General features: G+C 31.8%; 1 protein-coding gene across 1 annotated transcript; it reads left to right on the top strand.

The window, feature by feature from the left end:
* Window positions 1–10,536: 10,536 nt before the first annotated feature.
* On the top strand, window positions 10,537–11,305 carry LOC125185360 (chaperone protein dnaJ 20, chloroplastic-like). Its single transcript, XM_048081884.2, has 2 exons — window positions 10,537–10,938; window positions 11,084–11,305. The coding sequence occupies exons 1-2, from the start codon at window positions 10,561–10,563 to the stop codon at window positions 11,186–11,188; spliced, it is 483 nt and encodes a 160-aa protein (XP_047937841.1). The 5' UTR covers window positions 10,537–10,560; the 3' UTR covers window positions 11,189–11,305.
* Window positions 11,306–16,215: the final 4,910 nt, after the last annotated feature.

The following is a 16,215-nucleotide window of genomic DNA, read 5'->3' as shown; positions in this document are numbered from 1 at the left end:
TAATTTGGCATTCAATACTATCACATAATTTTGTGACATGCAAGAAAAGTTCCTTCAACTTTTTAGAATTAAAGAATTTTAAAATATTTTTGAGGTATGGATACTCGTAAAACATCAAGGTATCGGTCATTAGACGATACTTGAATATTGATATATTATTTTAAAATAATATCAATATATCAATATTCAAGTATCGTCTATTGACTGTAGCATTAATTTTTACGAGTATCCATATCTTAAAAAAAATTTGAAATTATTTAATTATAAAAAGTTAAAAAATGAACTTTTCTTCACAAAATTAAGTGATAATATTGAGGGTTAAATTATATTTAGAAAAATCATCAAAAATATGTAATAAAGATATTTATAAAAAATATGATTATGTGATAAGTTTATAAAAAATATATACCCTTAAAAGTATTGAGGGTATTTTCGTCCATAAAAACTTGGAAATAGTAAAAAAGTACTTCGAATGATATTAACTCATAGTTGATGGACCTAAAATAATATTTTAAACTATCTTTATCATGTACTCCCTCGTCCATAAAAATATAGATTTTGAGAACACGAGTTTTAATGCGAAATTGGTAAAGTAGAAGAGATATAGAAAGAAAAGTTATTGAAGTATTGTTAGTAAAGAACAAGGCCCACCTTATAAGAGAAAAAAGACTTACTAAATTTGAAAGAGACTATTTTTGTGGGACAAGACAAAATGAAAAAAGAAGACTATTTTTACGGGACGAAGGGAGTATAATATTGTTATTAATAAAGAATAATATTAAAAACTATTTCATCTTACCACCAAAAATTGTTTTATTGGTTTTTAATGCAAAAATAATTAAGTATGACAGAAAAGATATAAAACTGGTAAAGTGACAAACAATAGAAAGTTAAAAAAATGAATAATAAATTGAAAAATAACCATTTCATTTTAAATAGAGTGAACTTCAAATTTGATTCTTAAAAAAAATTCATTTTAAACTTTTTAGGTAACTAGACTTAAAATAAAATTGCTAAAAATTTCTGAAAAATGCAAAATATTGTTAAAGTCCTCTTTTTCCCTTTTTTCCCACTAAATTTTAAAAAGATATAACGCTAGATGTCAATATTCATTATCTCCCTCTTTATTTTTTCTCAAACCTCTTTAGTTGTAACTTTCGGAAATGACCCATGGGCTACCTTACTAACCAAACTACTAAAAGTTAAATTCTTTCATGCATTAGCCAATGGATTTTTACCACGTAGCCTATATAATTTGGACATTGATTCTGCCAGCCCTTCTATAAGCTCATATTTGCTCTCATAAAACTTGACCTTCAATCCATAATATCCATTTATATGCTACGTGAGTAGTATAGCTTGAGTAAAAGACCAAAAAACTTCGTAAAACTGAAGCTATGTTCATTTGTATGATTGAATCTTGAAATATACATTTTGAAGGTTTCATAGATTGAAGTAATCTAAAAATAATGATGCATGTTTTGTATGCAAAATATGATATAAAAAATAAATTATAGTACTCCTGGTTAAGAGTATATAACTATTTTACATGTTACGAGTATTTGTTCATTTTGTTTTAGCAAGAAAGAAAATGCATTATTATTATTATTTTAAAAATATACTCCGTACAAAATATATGTGTGTGCGTTTATATCATGTAAAATAGATTTAGAATACTCATAAATTCTTGAAGATTGTATAAAATATTCGCGTTGCTCCAGTAGCATGAAAATTGAAGTGAAAGAAGTGAGGAGAGAGGTGAGAGAGGAAAAAAGTGAATTTGGAGATTTGTGCCATTTTAAGGCTAAAAAAGAAAAATTACTTCAAAATATTTGCTTTTTTCTGGGACTTTCACTCTTTCTAGTAATATATGACTAATTTTAATGGACGGACAGAAATAGAAAAATGAGATTAATTTTTGTGAACGAAAGAGCATATAATAGTGGGATTGGATGACATTAATAAATTACCAAAGAGGACCGGTTAAGATGGAAAAATATTGAGAATGTGAAATAAGGAAAAATTATTTAAAAATGAGTACAGTAATAAAAATGACTAGTTAAATGATTTGCTTGATCTATAGTAAACAGTCATAAAAATGATAAATCACCCGTCAGCCCAATCAAAATGATAAGCCCACAAATAATAATAGTCCTACATTTTTCTCTAGGCCCACACAAAATGTCTCGATTTATTTTTCATATATTTATAGTCTCAAATCCCAAATTTCTTGGTCCGTCTGTGAAATTGGATATTCATAGAACTTAATGTGTATTTTAAACAATTTACTTAGAACTATTGATCATAAATTTCCGTATCTCATTAAATCTTGACTGATAATTTCATGTCACATAGGGCTGGCAACTTTTAATACGACACGATAACACGACACGGCCCGGAACGAAATTAACACGACACGAACACGCACCTTCAGGATTTGGGTCATTATAGGGTCGACCCAATAAGAACACGAAGATAACGGGTTGGATCGGTCGGGTTTGGGTTACACGTTAAGAAAAAAAATAATCTATTTTGTATTTTTTTAAAAATTATTAAACTTTAATTTTTAGTTGTTTTTGTTGATTAAAAATATTATACTTTAATTTTAATTAATTAAAAAATATTATACTTTAATTTTATTAATTAAAAAATATTAATTAATTTTTTATGAATTATAAGAAAATATTATGCTTAGATTTTATTAAAAATTATTATTTTTTTAATTATTTAATTTTATTATATAGATTTAATATTACTATACTTTAATTTTATTATTTTGATTAAGAAAATAATTATTTTAATTTGGTAATTTTTTATTTTATCATGTAATATCATGTTTAAATCGTATAGTAACATCATATTTTAGTCGTTATCGTGTTGTGTCAAGCTAACTTACTATCATTAATAGAGAGTTTACTTTTTTTTTGGGTACACGATAACACGCACGAACTCGACACGAACCCGTTGGGTCGGGACACGATAAGAACCCGATGATTTCAAGTTGGGTTGGATTGGGACACGATTGGGTTGGATCGATAATGGGTTGACACGATAACGACCCAACACGCACGCCCTCAAATGATAAATATCAATACTTCACATTTTATTGCAAAAGATAACCCTAAAATAAAACCTAGTTTGCCGAGAGAAAAGAGTAAATATGGGTTTCGGGAGATAAATAAAACCCAGAAAAATTACTAAAGACAATTTTTAGACAATTTCAAAAAATTAACAATATAAAAAAAGGAAAAAAAAATTAGTAAGGGTTTAAGCATCATTTGCATGCCATTTGTGTCGGTCTACGTTAGTTTATTTTTTTTCAAAAAATAGAATCAATAATGGTTCTCGATCTCTACTTACATAGTAACTTAAATTCATAATCTATTAAACGAGGTGGCACACATCACTAGTTTAATGGAATTCAATTGAAATTAGAATTCTATATAAATGAATTAGATGGAATTGAATTCTAATTCAATTTCAAATCGTTTGTTCGATAATATTATAATTAAAGAATTGGTATTGAATTCTATTATAATTCCAAATTCTTTGTTTGGAAACTCAAAATGAACTTAGAATTGAATTAGAATTTAAATCAAAATTCAAAAAAATTAAAATAACTATTTTTAAAAATAATAATTTTTTTTAATGAGCACTCCATTCGTCCCATAGAAATATGTCATTTGAGGTTGACACAGATTTTAATGTTTAATTAGTAAAGTAAAAGGGGAGAAAATGTGGTTGAAATTATATAGTGGTTGGTGGGGTCTATAAAATATAAAATAAAAGAGAAGGATAAAAAGATTATTATAAATAGATATAAATTATTTCTATAGGAAAGAAGGAGTATTACATTTTTGCTTTTTTTCTCATTCTCTAAATATAAAAATAAAAAAACAAAGAGAAAAGGTGGGTTAAGAACTCAGAACGCCAAACTCTAATTTTGAGGTTGAGGACTTTTGATCAAAGAGAAAGGGTGGGTTAAGAAGATTCAAATCCTTCGGCAGTTCGCATGCATAATCATAAAGAATGTTGAATGAACTCTTTTCATTCAAATAAACCCTCTTCAGCTACGGAATACAAACACAATAAATTAATCTGAATTAAAACAAGAATTGAAAGATAAGCAAAGGAAAACTTATAGCGGTAACACAACAGAGCGGATTGATAGTGAAAAGTTTGGATCATACCTGATTATCCATCAGTTAATCGTAGAGATGAAGCGCACAACACATTTGCAGAGAGAAAGGCAAGGGCACGCAAAGAGAGAGAAGGGGAAGAGGAAAAGCGCAAACATATTTTATTTTTTTGCATGACACGTTTAGCTTTTGAGCCGGAAAAGATCCGTGCTTTTTGTTTGACCCGTTTTCATATGGAATTGATTTCAAATTCTTTTCTAAACTATTGATGAATTGAAATTGGTGGAATTATAATTCAAATCTAAATCAACAAATCTTTGTGGCATTGAACAACAGAATTGGATCCAATTCCCTCTAATTCCAAAGTCCGAATTAGTTAATACTCCTTCTGTCCGTGAATATGAGTTCCGTTTTTTCATTTAAGTTCGTCCGCGAATAAGTGTCCCAGTTCATTTTTACTATAATTGATAATATGGGTATCATATTTCACTAACTCATTCCACTCGCATGTTATTTAAAATTAATATATATATAAGTGGAACTCATATTCTACTAATTTTTTTTCCACTCACTTTTCTTAACATTTTTTATAACTCGTGTCGCTAAGAAATGAGATTCCTAGGTGAACAGATGGAGTAAGTCCTATGTCTATGCTCTTGGCAGTGCATATGCGTACCGCTCATTGCAGCACCGTTCTTAGCAGTTAAACACGCGCGTACCGCTGTGCAATGCTGTTAATCCCACCGCATCAGAATTGTACATCCCTGGTCATACTATCTTTAGCAAAAAATGTCAATTCCTATACGGTTGTAATTTGAATATTGTATACCTCAATTAATGTATAATTAATGAATAAATGTCAATTCATGTGCAGTTGTGATTTGAATGCATGTAGATCTCAATTAACGTGTAATTAATACAAAAAGACATTGAACAAACACTTAATGGGTATCAGTGTAAAAAAATCGATACACACACAAAATATTATAGTACTCCACTATACTATTTTAACTCTATGAATTTGTATTTGAGCGAACTACATTTTGTCTTCGAATTACTCCATTCTATAATACTAGTTGTGACTTATTCTCTAAAAATATTGTCACATATCTCTAATTTTGATGCAAGTGTTGGATTGACTGGCAATTTTTGGAATTTCATTTGGACCAAAATATCATTCAGTCCTTAGGGAACTTTTATTTGTCAATTTTTTTTTACTTTTTCTTATCCCTTCTTTCCTTTCTCTCCTTTACTTTTTCGATTTAATTTTAGGCGAAACACATCTGAAGTCATTAGGTTCTTTTATAATTTTTTGTTTCATTAGACCCTTATATTAATGCATTTTATTTCGGTTGGTCCTTTTATAATTTTTTGTTTCACTAGATCCTGATACTAATGGATTATGATTTAAGATGTTCATTGATTGAATATTTTATTAATAGACTTCATAATTTAATTAACTTTTTTGTGTTAATTAAATTTATTTACTTTTATTTTTTTCTTATTTATTTTAAATTAATTCAGTTGCAATATCAACTTAAAATAATTGAACAAAAATAAGTATATAAATTGATAATGAAGAATATCAATAAATTTTAATTATCTCAATAAATTTAAAATTTAAGAAATTAAATTATTTTTCACCAGACAGAATCTGATTAAAACTTACAGCATTTTAAATGTTTCTAATTTTCAAAGGGGGGAGTTTTACTAATAATTAAGGAATGGTAGTCAGAAATGATATTATACAAAATTGAAGGACTGAAAAATAAATTCTCTTTGCATTTACAGAGTTGCAAGGTGGCACTCATATTTCAAATTTATTTACAAAGTTAACCAGGTTAAAAAGACAAACGGTGTTTAAATACTAAAGCGGTATGAAGTAGGGGTGTCGAAACGGGTACCCGCGGGTACCCGCACCCGATTTCGGCTCCAAAGGTAGTCCCGATACCCGTCCCGCACTGTGTCGGGTATTACCCGATACCCGAGTAGGGTATCCCGCACCCGACACCGCGGGTACCCGACCCGACCTCTTTTTTTTTGTTTTTTTTTAAAAAATCTTATTATTGTTGTTATTTGTATATTTTATTCCATAATATACTGCCATAACATGCTCAAGATGTTTCGAAGCTAATTATTGCTATAATATGCTCACTTGCTAGCCATCATCCGTAAGTATCCTTGATTTAGATGAATTCATTCAAAAACAAATAAAACATCCAAAGTCCAAACATGAGTTATCAATCATTCGCATATGTATATATACACACACAATATATGTATATCCAAAGTCTAAGCATGTAAGTATGTTCCTGAATATATAACATATGTAAATGAAGATTCTGAAAATTATGTTAGTATGTTACTGAATGTGTATAAAAGTGTTATTGTAATTAAAAGATTTTAAAAGTTGAACAAACTTAACTCTGATAAAAAAGGGAAAAAGAAAAAAAAATAATGTTGTGAGTGCATATTTAAATTTTAAATGATTACAAAATGCTAATATAATTATAAACAATCGGGTAATTGTCGGGTATCGGGTATACCCGATACCCGCAAATCCCAAATTTGAATACCCGATCCCGACCCGTTACTCGTTTCCCTCGGGTAGCGGGTATCCAATACCCGCCGGGTATCGGGTCGGGTGGAAAATTACCCGATACCCGCTACCCGTTTCAACACCCCTAGTATGAAGTGTGATTGATGAAGACAAATTTTTAATAATTATTTTGAGAATGACCGATAACTAACATTATCTGATAGGGGGATAAAGTTTAAAAATCTGCTGGGTGGGTAATTTCTTAGAAACGGTCGAATAATTAGGTAAAATTAACATAATAATTATTATTTAACCTGATGTCATACTTAAGTTATATCGATGTAAAACTTACAAACAATTTGTCAAAATGTAAGATAAGATCTACAAGTTTAATTCAATTCAATTTAAAATTTAGGTTATAAATTTATCATTTGACTTCGTTAATTGATTTGTTGTACTATTACTTATTTGATTTGTTTTAACAACTCAAACTACTTTCTGAACCCTTTTTTACCCTTAAAAAACAGGGGGAACTTCAAATCAAATTATGTGTCTTTTATTACATTATTAAATATAGGAGATTAGAAAAAAATAGTTTCCCCGATTAAATTAGGCACCAACAATAAAATATTAAAATCAAATTATGTGTCTTTTATTACATTTTTAAATATAGGAGATTAGAAAAAAATAGTTTCCCGATTAAATTAGGCACCAACAATAAAATATTAATCAGACAACTAAATTTTCAATAGAAAAATCATAAAATAAAACCAACTTAACTGATGTGGGCCTACAAGAAAGCAACCAAAAAAAGTAAAAAAAAAAAAAACTTACTCACTTTGATTTAATAACAAATAAAATGGGATGGATAACTATAGGTAACCTAATCGATAGAATGTGAATGTCAACCACCAAATAATATTCAACTAAAGCCTTTACAGCACTCCCAATGGCACTCCCTTATTTCTCCCTAACTCCTGCCACATCAGCGCCACATCAGCATCACATTTTATCCCCAGTTTTTAGCCAACTGCTACATTGGTTTCTCCCTTATTTCTCCCTTATTTCTCCCTAACTCAACATTTCATTTTTACATCATTATTTTTTATATTATTTAATTTTCCCTACAAATGTATTTAATAAATAGACTAATAATGAACAATTCATCGTTGTATTAATCATTGGAAAATATAATACAACGAGAAAAAAAAAACTACAAATAAAAAACGCAAATAAACAAAGATTTAAAAAAAAAAAAACTAAGACGGAGGGGCCGGAGGGGCGTCGGGCTCGAGGCCCATCGTAATCTGCAGGCTTTGGATGCATTTCCAGAGGGCCGCCTTTTCTTCAGGGGTCCCGCCGCCGGTGAAGTACAGCGTGTACATCTGCATCAGATTGGCGACATTGCTCGAATAAGTGGCTTTTTCTAAGTCGATGTGGGGTTCCGACTCGACTTCCGACGTTGTGCCCTTCCCCTTCCGCCTCCCCTTCGCCTTCTTCGCTCCCTCCGGGCGCTCGTGCGGACCATACCCACTCAAGTCGATGTGGGTCGCGCTCCCCTCGCTCTCCGAAACGCTAAGTCGCGAGCGCACCGATTTCCCGTGCAGCGCGCTGTGCATCCCCGTCCGGAATTTGGGGAGATCCTTCAGCTTATCGTAGATGTTCCAATACTTGAACCCCTTCGACAAGTACTTGCCACAATACCTCTGCATGGCCTCATCTCGGACCATATGCTCGTTCTGGCCACTGGGCATGTTCGCCAACAAGTTAGAATAAATACCGTTGAAGTGGCCGCAGTCCCTCATGAGGCGCTCCCAATGCCGACGGATCGCCTCGCTGCCATGGTCCTTCATTGAGGCATTCTTGTGGCTCCTGTACTTCGCGGCAACCCGCTCCCAGAATATGATCTCAGCTGGTAGTTGCTGCGCTCCGCGTTCTGTGACGTGTCCGCCCAGCAGGTGGCTATCAGCTCGGACTCTTGCAGAGTGTAAGTAGTCCTTACCCACTTCGGCCTCTCATCGGAACCCGTATCAGTCGCAGCCGACGACGCCGGCGCCTTCCCCCTCCCGCTCCTAGAAGGCGGCTCGGTGGGCGTTTCTTCCACCTCGAAGTCCTCCGCGCTCAGTGTCGCGGCTTGAGATTCTTGGTCGCCTGGGGTTGATCCGGGGGTGTCGAACTGGGGCCGATACACATCGTCGGCTGGAGAGGGCATTCTGCCGGCAGAGTTGAAGTACGGAGAAAGTCTCCGCGCCGGAGGAGTCTGCAAAGGAGACAGACCCGCGTATGGAAGTTGGTCGGGAGGAGAACCCATCGCCAACAACGAGTGCATCCACTGCTCGTTTGCTTCATCCGTGTTGGGAATTTGTGAACTCGACTCTTTCCCCTTACCCTTACCCTTACCCGAGCGGGAATTTTTCTTCCAAAAGCTCATAATTTTTGGAAGATTGATGAAGATTGAAGATTGGGAGAAGAGATTGAAAATGGAGAGAATGAAGATTGTGGGTGATGAATGGAGGAAGTGGAGGAAATATTTATAGGGGTGGGATGTAAAAATAGCCGTTGGGCCGAAAAAAAAAATAAAAAATTTAAATATCGCCGATTTATCGCCGAGCGTCGCCCACAGTGGCCGGCGATCGCTCGGCGATAATCCGGCGAAAAAACGCCTCTTGGCGAAATAACGGTAAGATTATCGCCGAATTATCGCCGATTTCACCACAACGGCCGGCGATAATCCGGCGATGTTCGGCGATTTTTCGCGGGATTTTCGCCACCCCCATTGGGAGTGCTCTTAAGATTATTTATTTTGCAGAGTAATTACAGATTGCGATGTCTCATATGAAAAGGTAGCACTGTTAGTATATCACTAAGATTGAATTATCATCGCACAACGAAATTACTGTTAAGAATGAATTATAACAAACTAGGCATTTATATTAGCAATGCAAATTTGAATAATTCATACTACCTCCGTCCACCAAAATTTGTCCCATTATTCCATTTCCGTTCGTCCCCCAAAATTTGTTCCATTTCACTTTTACTATTTTTGGTAGTGGACCCCATATTCCACTAACTCATTCCTACTTATATTTTATTATAAAATTAATATATAAAAGTAGGACTCACAATCTACTAACTTTTTCTAACTCACTTTCCATTACATTTCTTAAAATCCTTGTCGGATCAAAGTGGGACAAATTATGATGGCAGTAACATATTCTCTCTATATAGTAATCAAGTTTTATTTTCTTGAAGTTTAACAACTTATGAGATTATTAACTGACGATGAATATTAAATAACTACTATAAAACTATGAGATATTTTTAAATGCAATATAAGTAATCCATTTAATCACAATATTCAAAATAGATACAACACTTAATTTGATGTGTGGACTCAATTAATTTTCAGAAACTACCTGTATATTCACCAAACAAAATCTTCCAGTCTTGTTTCCCAACGGGCTACAGTAATTTTGATAAATAAATAAATAAATATCAAAAAAATAAATAAGGTTAATATATAAAAATGTTAGATTTTATTTACATAGTATTGAAAAATTACATGTTAATTTTCATTAATAAAAGTTAAACTCGATTTGGCTGCATTCAATTAGCTTGAAATCTGAATAAGAGTTGATCAGAAATTGAATGGGGTGTTACGTGTGAGCCATGCTATGTCTAAAATCTGGAGTAACGTGTATTGTCAGATGCGATAAACAAACATGGTCCATACTTGAATTAATAGACATAATAATGGAAATATATATAGGACGGGGGAATAGAATTAGAAAATTTCAAACATCATAAATGCGAGCCCGGCCAGGAATCCTTGAAATATTTGTATAAATATCAAAACACTTAATAGTAAAAAAAGAGAGAAAAATGAGTTGGACAATTATTATCTCAAGCATCAATCCAACGGTCTGCATTCACCCAAAACCCGAAATACGATTCCCCCAAAAGATCTCCTTCAGTTCCCGAGGCCGATTCGGGCCCTGCGGCACGGCCCAAACAATGTACCAAGTGCTGGGAATTGCAGAGAACGTGAGCAACTTTTCCGACATAAAAAAAGCTTACAAACAGATGGCAAGAAAGTACCATCCCGACGTTTCCCCACCGGACAGAGTGGACGACTACACCAGGAGATTTATCATGGTACATGAGGCCTACCAAACGCTGTCTAATCCGCAGACTAGAGCTCATTACGACACAGAATTAGCCTTCGGCTGTGCTTTTCCTTCTCATCCAAGGAACCATCAGGTACCCCTCAATTGCTATTACTACTACTTTCTCATTCCTTACAAAATTTTATACACTTTTAATCCCAACTTTTTAACATACTGCTAAATTATTTCTCAAACCATGTAATCTTCAAATATACTAATGTTTTTGTTAATATTTTTAGGTAAAGGAGTGGAGAAGTGGATGGCGGTCACAATTGGACGAATTGCAGCGACGTGACTGTAGGGAGAGGTCGACGTGGGGATCTCGAATGCGAAAATGCTACTAACTGTTTTCTCAAATAGATATGCTGATTGTAAAATCTAGACGTTAGAATAGATTTTCAACTTTGTGAGAATTGATGGAAAACAGGAGTAATAAAGAGTAAAGTTTATTTTTTTATCCATACGATTGTTTTACTATTTTGAACTACAAAGTATATTTGATAGTTTTGGCGAAGTAGATACAAAAGTATTTTTGGCAAAGTATGAGATGATAGAAAAAAATGGACTATTCTCTTTCTTTCAAAATAGATGTACACTTTTTTTAAAAGAGTGAATTACAAAAATAGTCCTTGGACTATGCGTTCATTTCGCTAATGAACTCTGAACTTTAGAAATATCTCCAGACAATTTTGGACTAAGCGTTTATCTCGAAAATGGTCCTTTTTCACTATTTCGTGACGAAAATAGCCTTTTAGGGGGTTTTGGAGGGTTTGGGCAATTTGGTCTTTTTATATTTTAAATCTGATATTATTTCAGTTATGTACTAAATCTAATATTATTTCAAAATAATCATTCTTCTTCTCTTTAGGCATCCTTCACTTTGTTTCTTTATTTCAATATTAGATTTAATTTTATAAAATTAAATTTTAAATTTTAATTTTTAAATATCAATAAAAAAATTTAATTATTAAAATTACTATTAAATAACAAATTAATAGTTTTAATAAATATTTGATAGTGTCTAATATTTAATTAATAAGGTACGACGACACCTTATATTTAATCAGTATTTAATAGTTTTAATCATAAATAGATCATATAACACGATTTATTACGAATTAAATATGCATCTAATGTATAGGAGAATTTGACTAAAAATATTATGAAGTTGACTAAATTGTGTTATATGATATATTTATGATTAAAACTATTAAATATTGATTAAAACTAAAGTGTCGTCGTACCTTATTGATTAAATATTAGACACTATCAAATATGGATTAAAACTATTAGTTTGTTATTTAATAGTAATTTTAATAATTAAAAATATTTATTACAGTAATATTTAAAAATCAAAATTTAAAATTTAATTTTACAAAATTAAATCTAATATTGAAATAAAGAAACAAAGTGAAGGATGCCAAAAGGAAAGAAGAATGATAATTTTGAAATAATATCACATTTAGTACATAACTGAAATAATATCAGATTTTAAATGTAAAACGACCAAATTGCCCAAACTCCCCAGAACCCCCAAAAGGGTATTTTCGTCACGAAATAGTGAAAAATGACCATTTTCGAGATAAACGTTTAGTCCAGGGTTGTCTGGGGATATTTTTAAAGTCCAGGGTTCATTGGCGAGATAAACGCATAGTCCATGGACTATTTTTGTAGTTCACTCTTTTTAAAATTTATTTTATACTCTCTTCATCCTTATTAATTGTCTCAATTCATTTTTACTATTTTTAATAATAGACATCACATTTCACTGACTCAATTTCAATATATAAAATTGGACCACATACCACTAACTTTTTCGACACACTTTCATAGTATTTCTTAAATCCTATATCGAGTCAAAGTGGGACACATATCGAGGGATAGAGGGAGTAAAATATGTTATATTCTCTCCATCCCAAGGAAGATGACCCCTTCCTTGGGCGGCACGGGATTTCTGTAACTTTATTTTGTGTGTAAAGTGGAAAGAGTAAAATAAGAGAGAGAGAATAAAGTAGAGATAAAATGATTTTCATTTTTAATAATGAGTCATCTTGATTGGGACAAACCAAAAAGGAAAGTGGATGATCTTCAATGGAACGGATGGAGTACTTATTTTCTTTCTAAATTTTTTTTATCTCACATTAATATAAATACTCCCTCCGCCCCTTAAATTTTGTCACACTATGGTCGGGCACGAGTTTTAAGAAATGTAATGGAAAGTGAGTTGAAAAAGTTAGTGGAATGTGGGTCCTACTTTTATATATTAATTTATAATAAAATGTGAGTGAGACTGAGTTAGTGGAATAAGGGCCACTACCAAAAATGGTAAAAAGTGAAATGTGACAAATTTTGTGGGACGGACGAAAATGAAAAAATGTGACAATTTTCAGGGACGCAGGGAGTATAATATTATTTTTTTTCTCCACTTAACACACAAAATAACATATCCTAAACTCTTGTGTCATTATATCCAAATGTGATACTCACTTGGTCCTACCGAAGATGACTCAATTTCCTTTTCGGTTTGCATCATCCAAGATAAACATTACTAAAAATAAAAACACATTTATCTTTATCTCTCTTAATTTATTCTCTTTACCCAACACATAAAATAAAACTGCACAAAATCCGGTACCGCTCAAAGAAGGTGTCATCTCCCTTAAAACGGAAGGAGTACTATTATTAATGAAGAATGAAACTCTTTTAAAAAAAACGTTATGACAAATAAATAGATTTTTTTTTATAAATATATTATTAGAAATGAGTCATTTACATTCTTAAAAGATGAGGTATTATAAAGAGGGTTATCCAAGTGCAGAAGAAGAAAAAAAATTTAGTGGGGGGTGTTATTTTAAACTTTTTACTCAAAAATATATTTTTTGATAGATTTATATTATTGGTAAGGACTTTCGCATAACAATAAACATAAAATTTAGATTTGGGGTATATAATAAAGACTCAAAAAATGTTCTGTCCAATATAAATATGCAACGGCGTTGGTAATGTTAAGCAATTTTTAGTTCCTTCCAAAAATAAAAAAAACAAAAATTTATACCACTAGTTATAGGCGTGGTCTTTGCCTTTTCTCCAATTTTAACTACTTTTTTATCTTATTGTGCACCTTTAATAATTTAATGGGTGACCCGTGAACGGGCGCATCTGTCAATGGAAAACAAGTTGGGTAGTTAGTGTAAAACACACTATTTTTGGCAGCCAGGGCCCGGGATAATAATTTTCAAACTAATCATATCAAACAAATCAAGTGATGCATCATGCATGCACCATGAAGTTGGAATATGGGGTAGTAAAAAAAAGGTTAATATTTTTCTATGAACAATCATATTTTTCTATTAAATGCTAATATGGTTTCATGCTTGAAATACTTCTACCTACTCCTCCATCCACGAAAAATAGAACGTATTGTAAATGACACGAGCTTTAATGTAGAATTGGTAAAATAAGAGAGAAGGGGAAAAAATAAGAGAGAAGTTGTTGAAAACTTTCCTTTTTTGAATGTGCCATATTTTTCGTGAACAACCAAAAATGACAAATGTGCCATATTTTTCATGGACGGAGGGATTATTTATTACTCACTCGTCCAACTTTAGAAGTCTCAAGTTCGACACGGATTTTAAGAAATGTAAAGTTGGTAAAAAAGTTATAATGGAATGTGAGTCATACTTTTATATATTAGTTTTTAAATAAAATTAGAATGGAAAAAAGTTAGTGGAATGAGGAGTGTATTAGGAGTACCATTTATAGAATATTTCAACCGGAACTCTTAAATTGAAATACTAAAAAATGGTAAATTGGGACTCCTAAAGTGGGCCGGAGGGAGTAATTGGTTGAATAGTCTATGTATTGAACCATTTGCAATACTTTTAAAAATACTACTCAAGATTAACTTATTATGAAATTATTCGAGAATGAATTATTTCAAGCTTAATTTTATAATTGTGGTTAGGACAAAATTTATAAACTAAGACAAATCAGATGTGACGTTGTCCCGGATTTAAGTAACGGATTCTATGAAGCTCGATCTCAAGTACAACTTGTCTTCCTAGTATAATTATAGTGGAGTATGATAATTCGATAAATATTTTCAGTATGCGAAAAAAAAAAAAACTTTTAAAAATTACTAGTATATATCCTACACCCATTCTATGAAGCTCGACTAAAACCTTTTCAAACCTGGGGTGAGAATTGAGATCGACTAAAACCTTTTAAAATATTAAAAAAAAAACTTTTAAAATTAGTACTATATAATTAGTAATGCAGAAATTTTAGTTGCTCAATTTCATATGTTGTAATTATTAGAGGTAAATTTACCCACTTTTTGTAATTAGAGATAAATTCACCCGCCTGTTTATGTTTATATTGTTCATAGAATAATAGTTTTGTGTTAATTGTTAGTAGTAAATAGAATTCGTACGACATAAAATGCAGCGGATGCCTAGAATTCATATTTATCATTACAGAGCTTGTCGGCGAGTTTCTCAAATGATATCGAACAACGAACACGTTATTTTTCAATTTCAATTAATTTCAATTCCTGGAGACCATTTTTTGGAAACCTATCGCAAATAAGATTGAACAAAACGAGTTACGTCCAATCAAAATACTTAATCTGATATGACTCATGTGAGTATGAATGAACTTTTGTAATAATTATTTATTCAAAGATAGTACAAATTAAGGAAAAGTCATTTGTTATATAAGTGATCCAAATCCAATGAGTACACATTAACCTACTTTCTCCAACTCGGTTTGGTGTTGGTGTGTGGCACTTGCGAAAAGCCCAACTTTTTTGTAGTTTCATATCGTTGGTTTGACTCTTAACAACATTCATTTTAAAGATTAATTACTAATGTATTAGCGCACCTAAATCATTGACAATTACTAAACAACAGCGCGTGATTATTTTTCGTGATTGCTACCCACCGCTACCATTGATTTATAGTATACTACTATATGTTTAATTTCAATATGTACTTTGTTACATCAATTTGAAATAATTAATATTTTAAGAAAGGAAAACGGTAGGTGTAACAATTTATTTACTCCATACTCTAATCAGGATAGCTGATTGTAGTACGTAGTATTAGATTACAAACTTTGAATTGTACTTTAAAATTACAAAGAAAGGTTTAGATTTGGGTATATAATAAACTTTTGTTTTGTGTAAAATTTACCAACCCTACATGTAAATATTTAAAGTTACTGCACTTTATAAAATACGTAATAAAGTAATTTTATTTATGTAGTACGTGTTATATATACTACTACTACTATAAAGTAATTTTATTTTTGTAACCCAACAGCTGTCGAGTGATTGTGCCTTCTATTCTATGTAATTAGAGCTCCGAACCAT

The sequence above is a fragment of the Salvia hispanica genome, chromosome 1 (genome assembly GCF_029641045.1).
Source record: "Salvia hispanica isolate PSC_SH4W2 chromosome 1, Shi_PSC_v1, whole genome shotgun sequence".
Lineage (NCBI taxonomy): Eukaryota > Viridiplantae > Streptophyta > Magnoliopsida > Lamiales > Lamiaceae > Salvia > Salvia hispanica.
The sequence above is the reverse complement of the archived record's forward strand: the minus strand, read 5'-3'. Positions and strand labels throughout refer to the sequence as shown.

Bases quoted from the DNA above. Each gene is read 5' to 3' on its own strand.
- LOC125185360 (XM_048081884.2), top strand. From the start codon at position 10,561: ATGAGTTGGACAATTATTATCTCAAGCATCAATCCAACGGTCTGCATT. The intron at 10,939-11,083 runs GTACCCCTCAAT...TAATATTTTTAG, and splicing joins CTCATCCAAGGAACCATCAG to GTAAAGGAGTGGAGAAGTGG.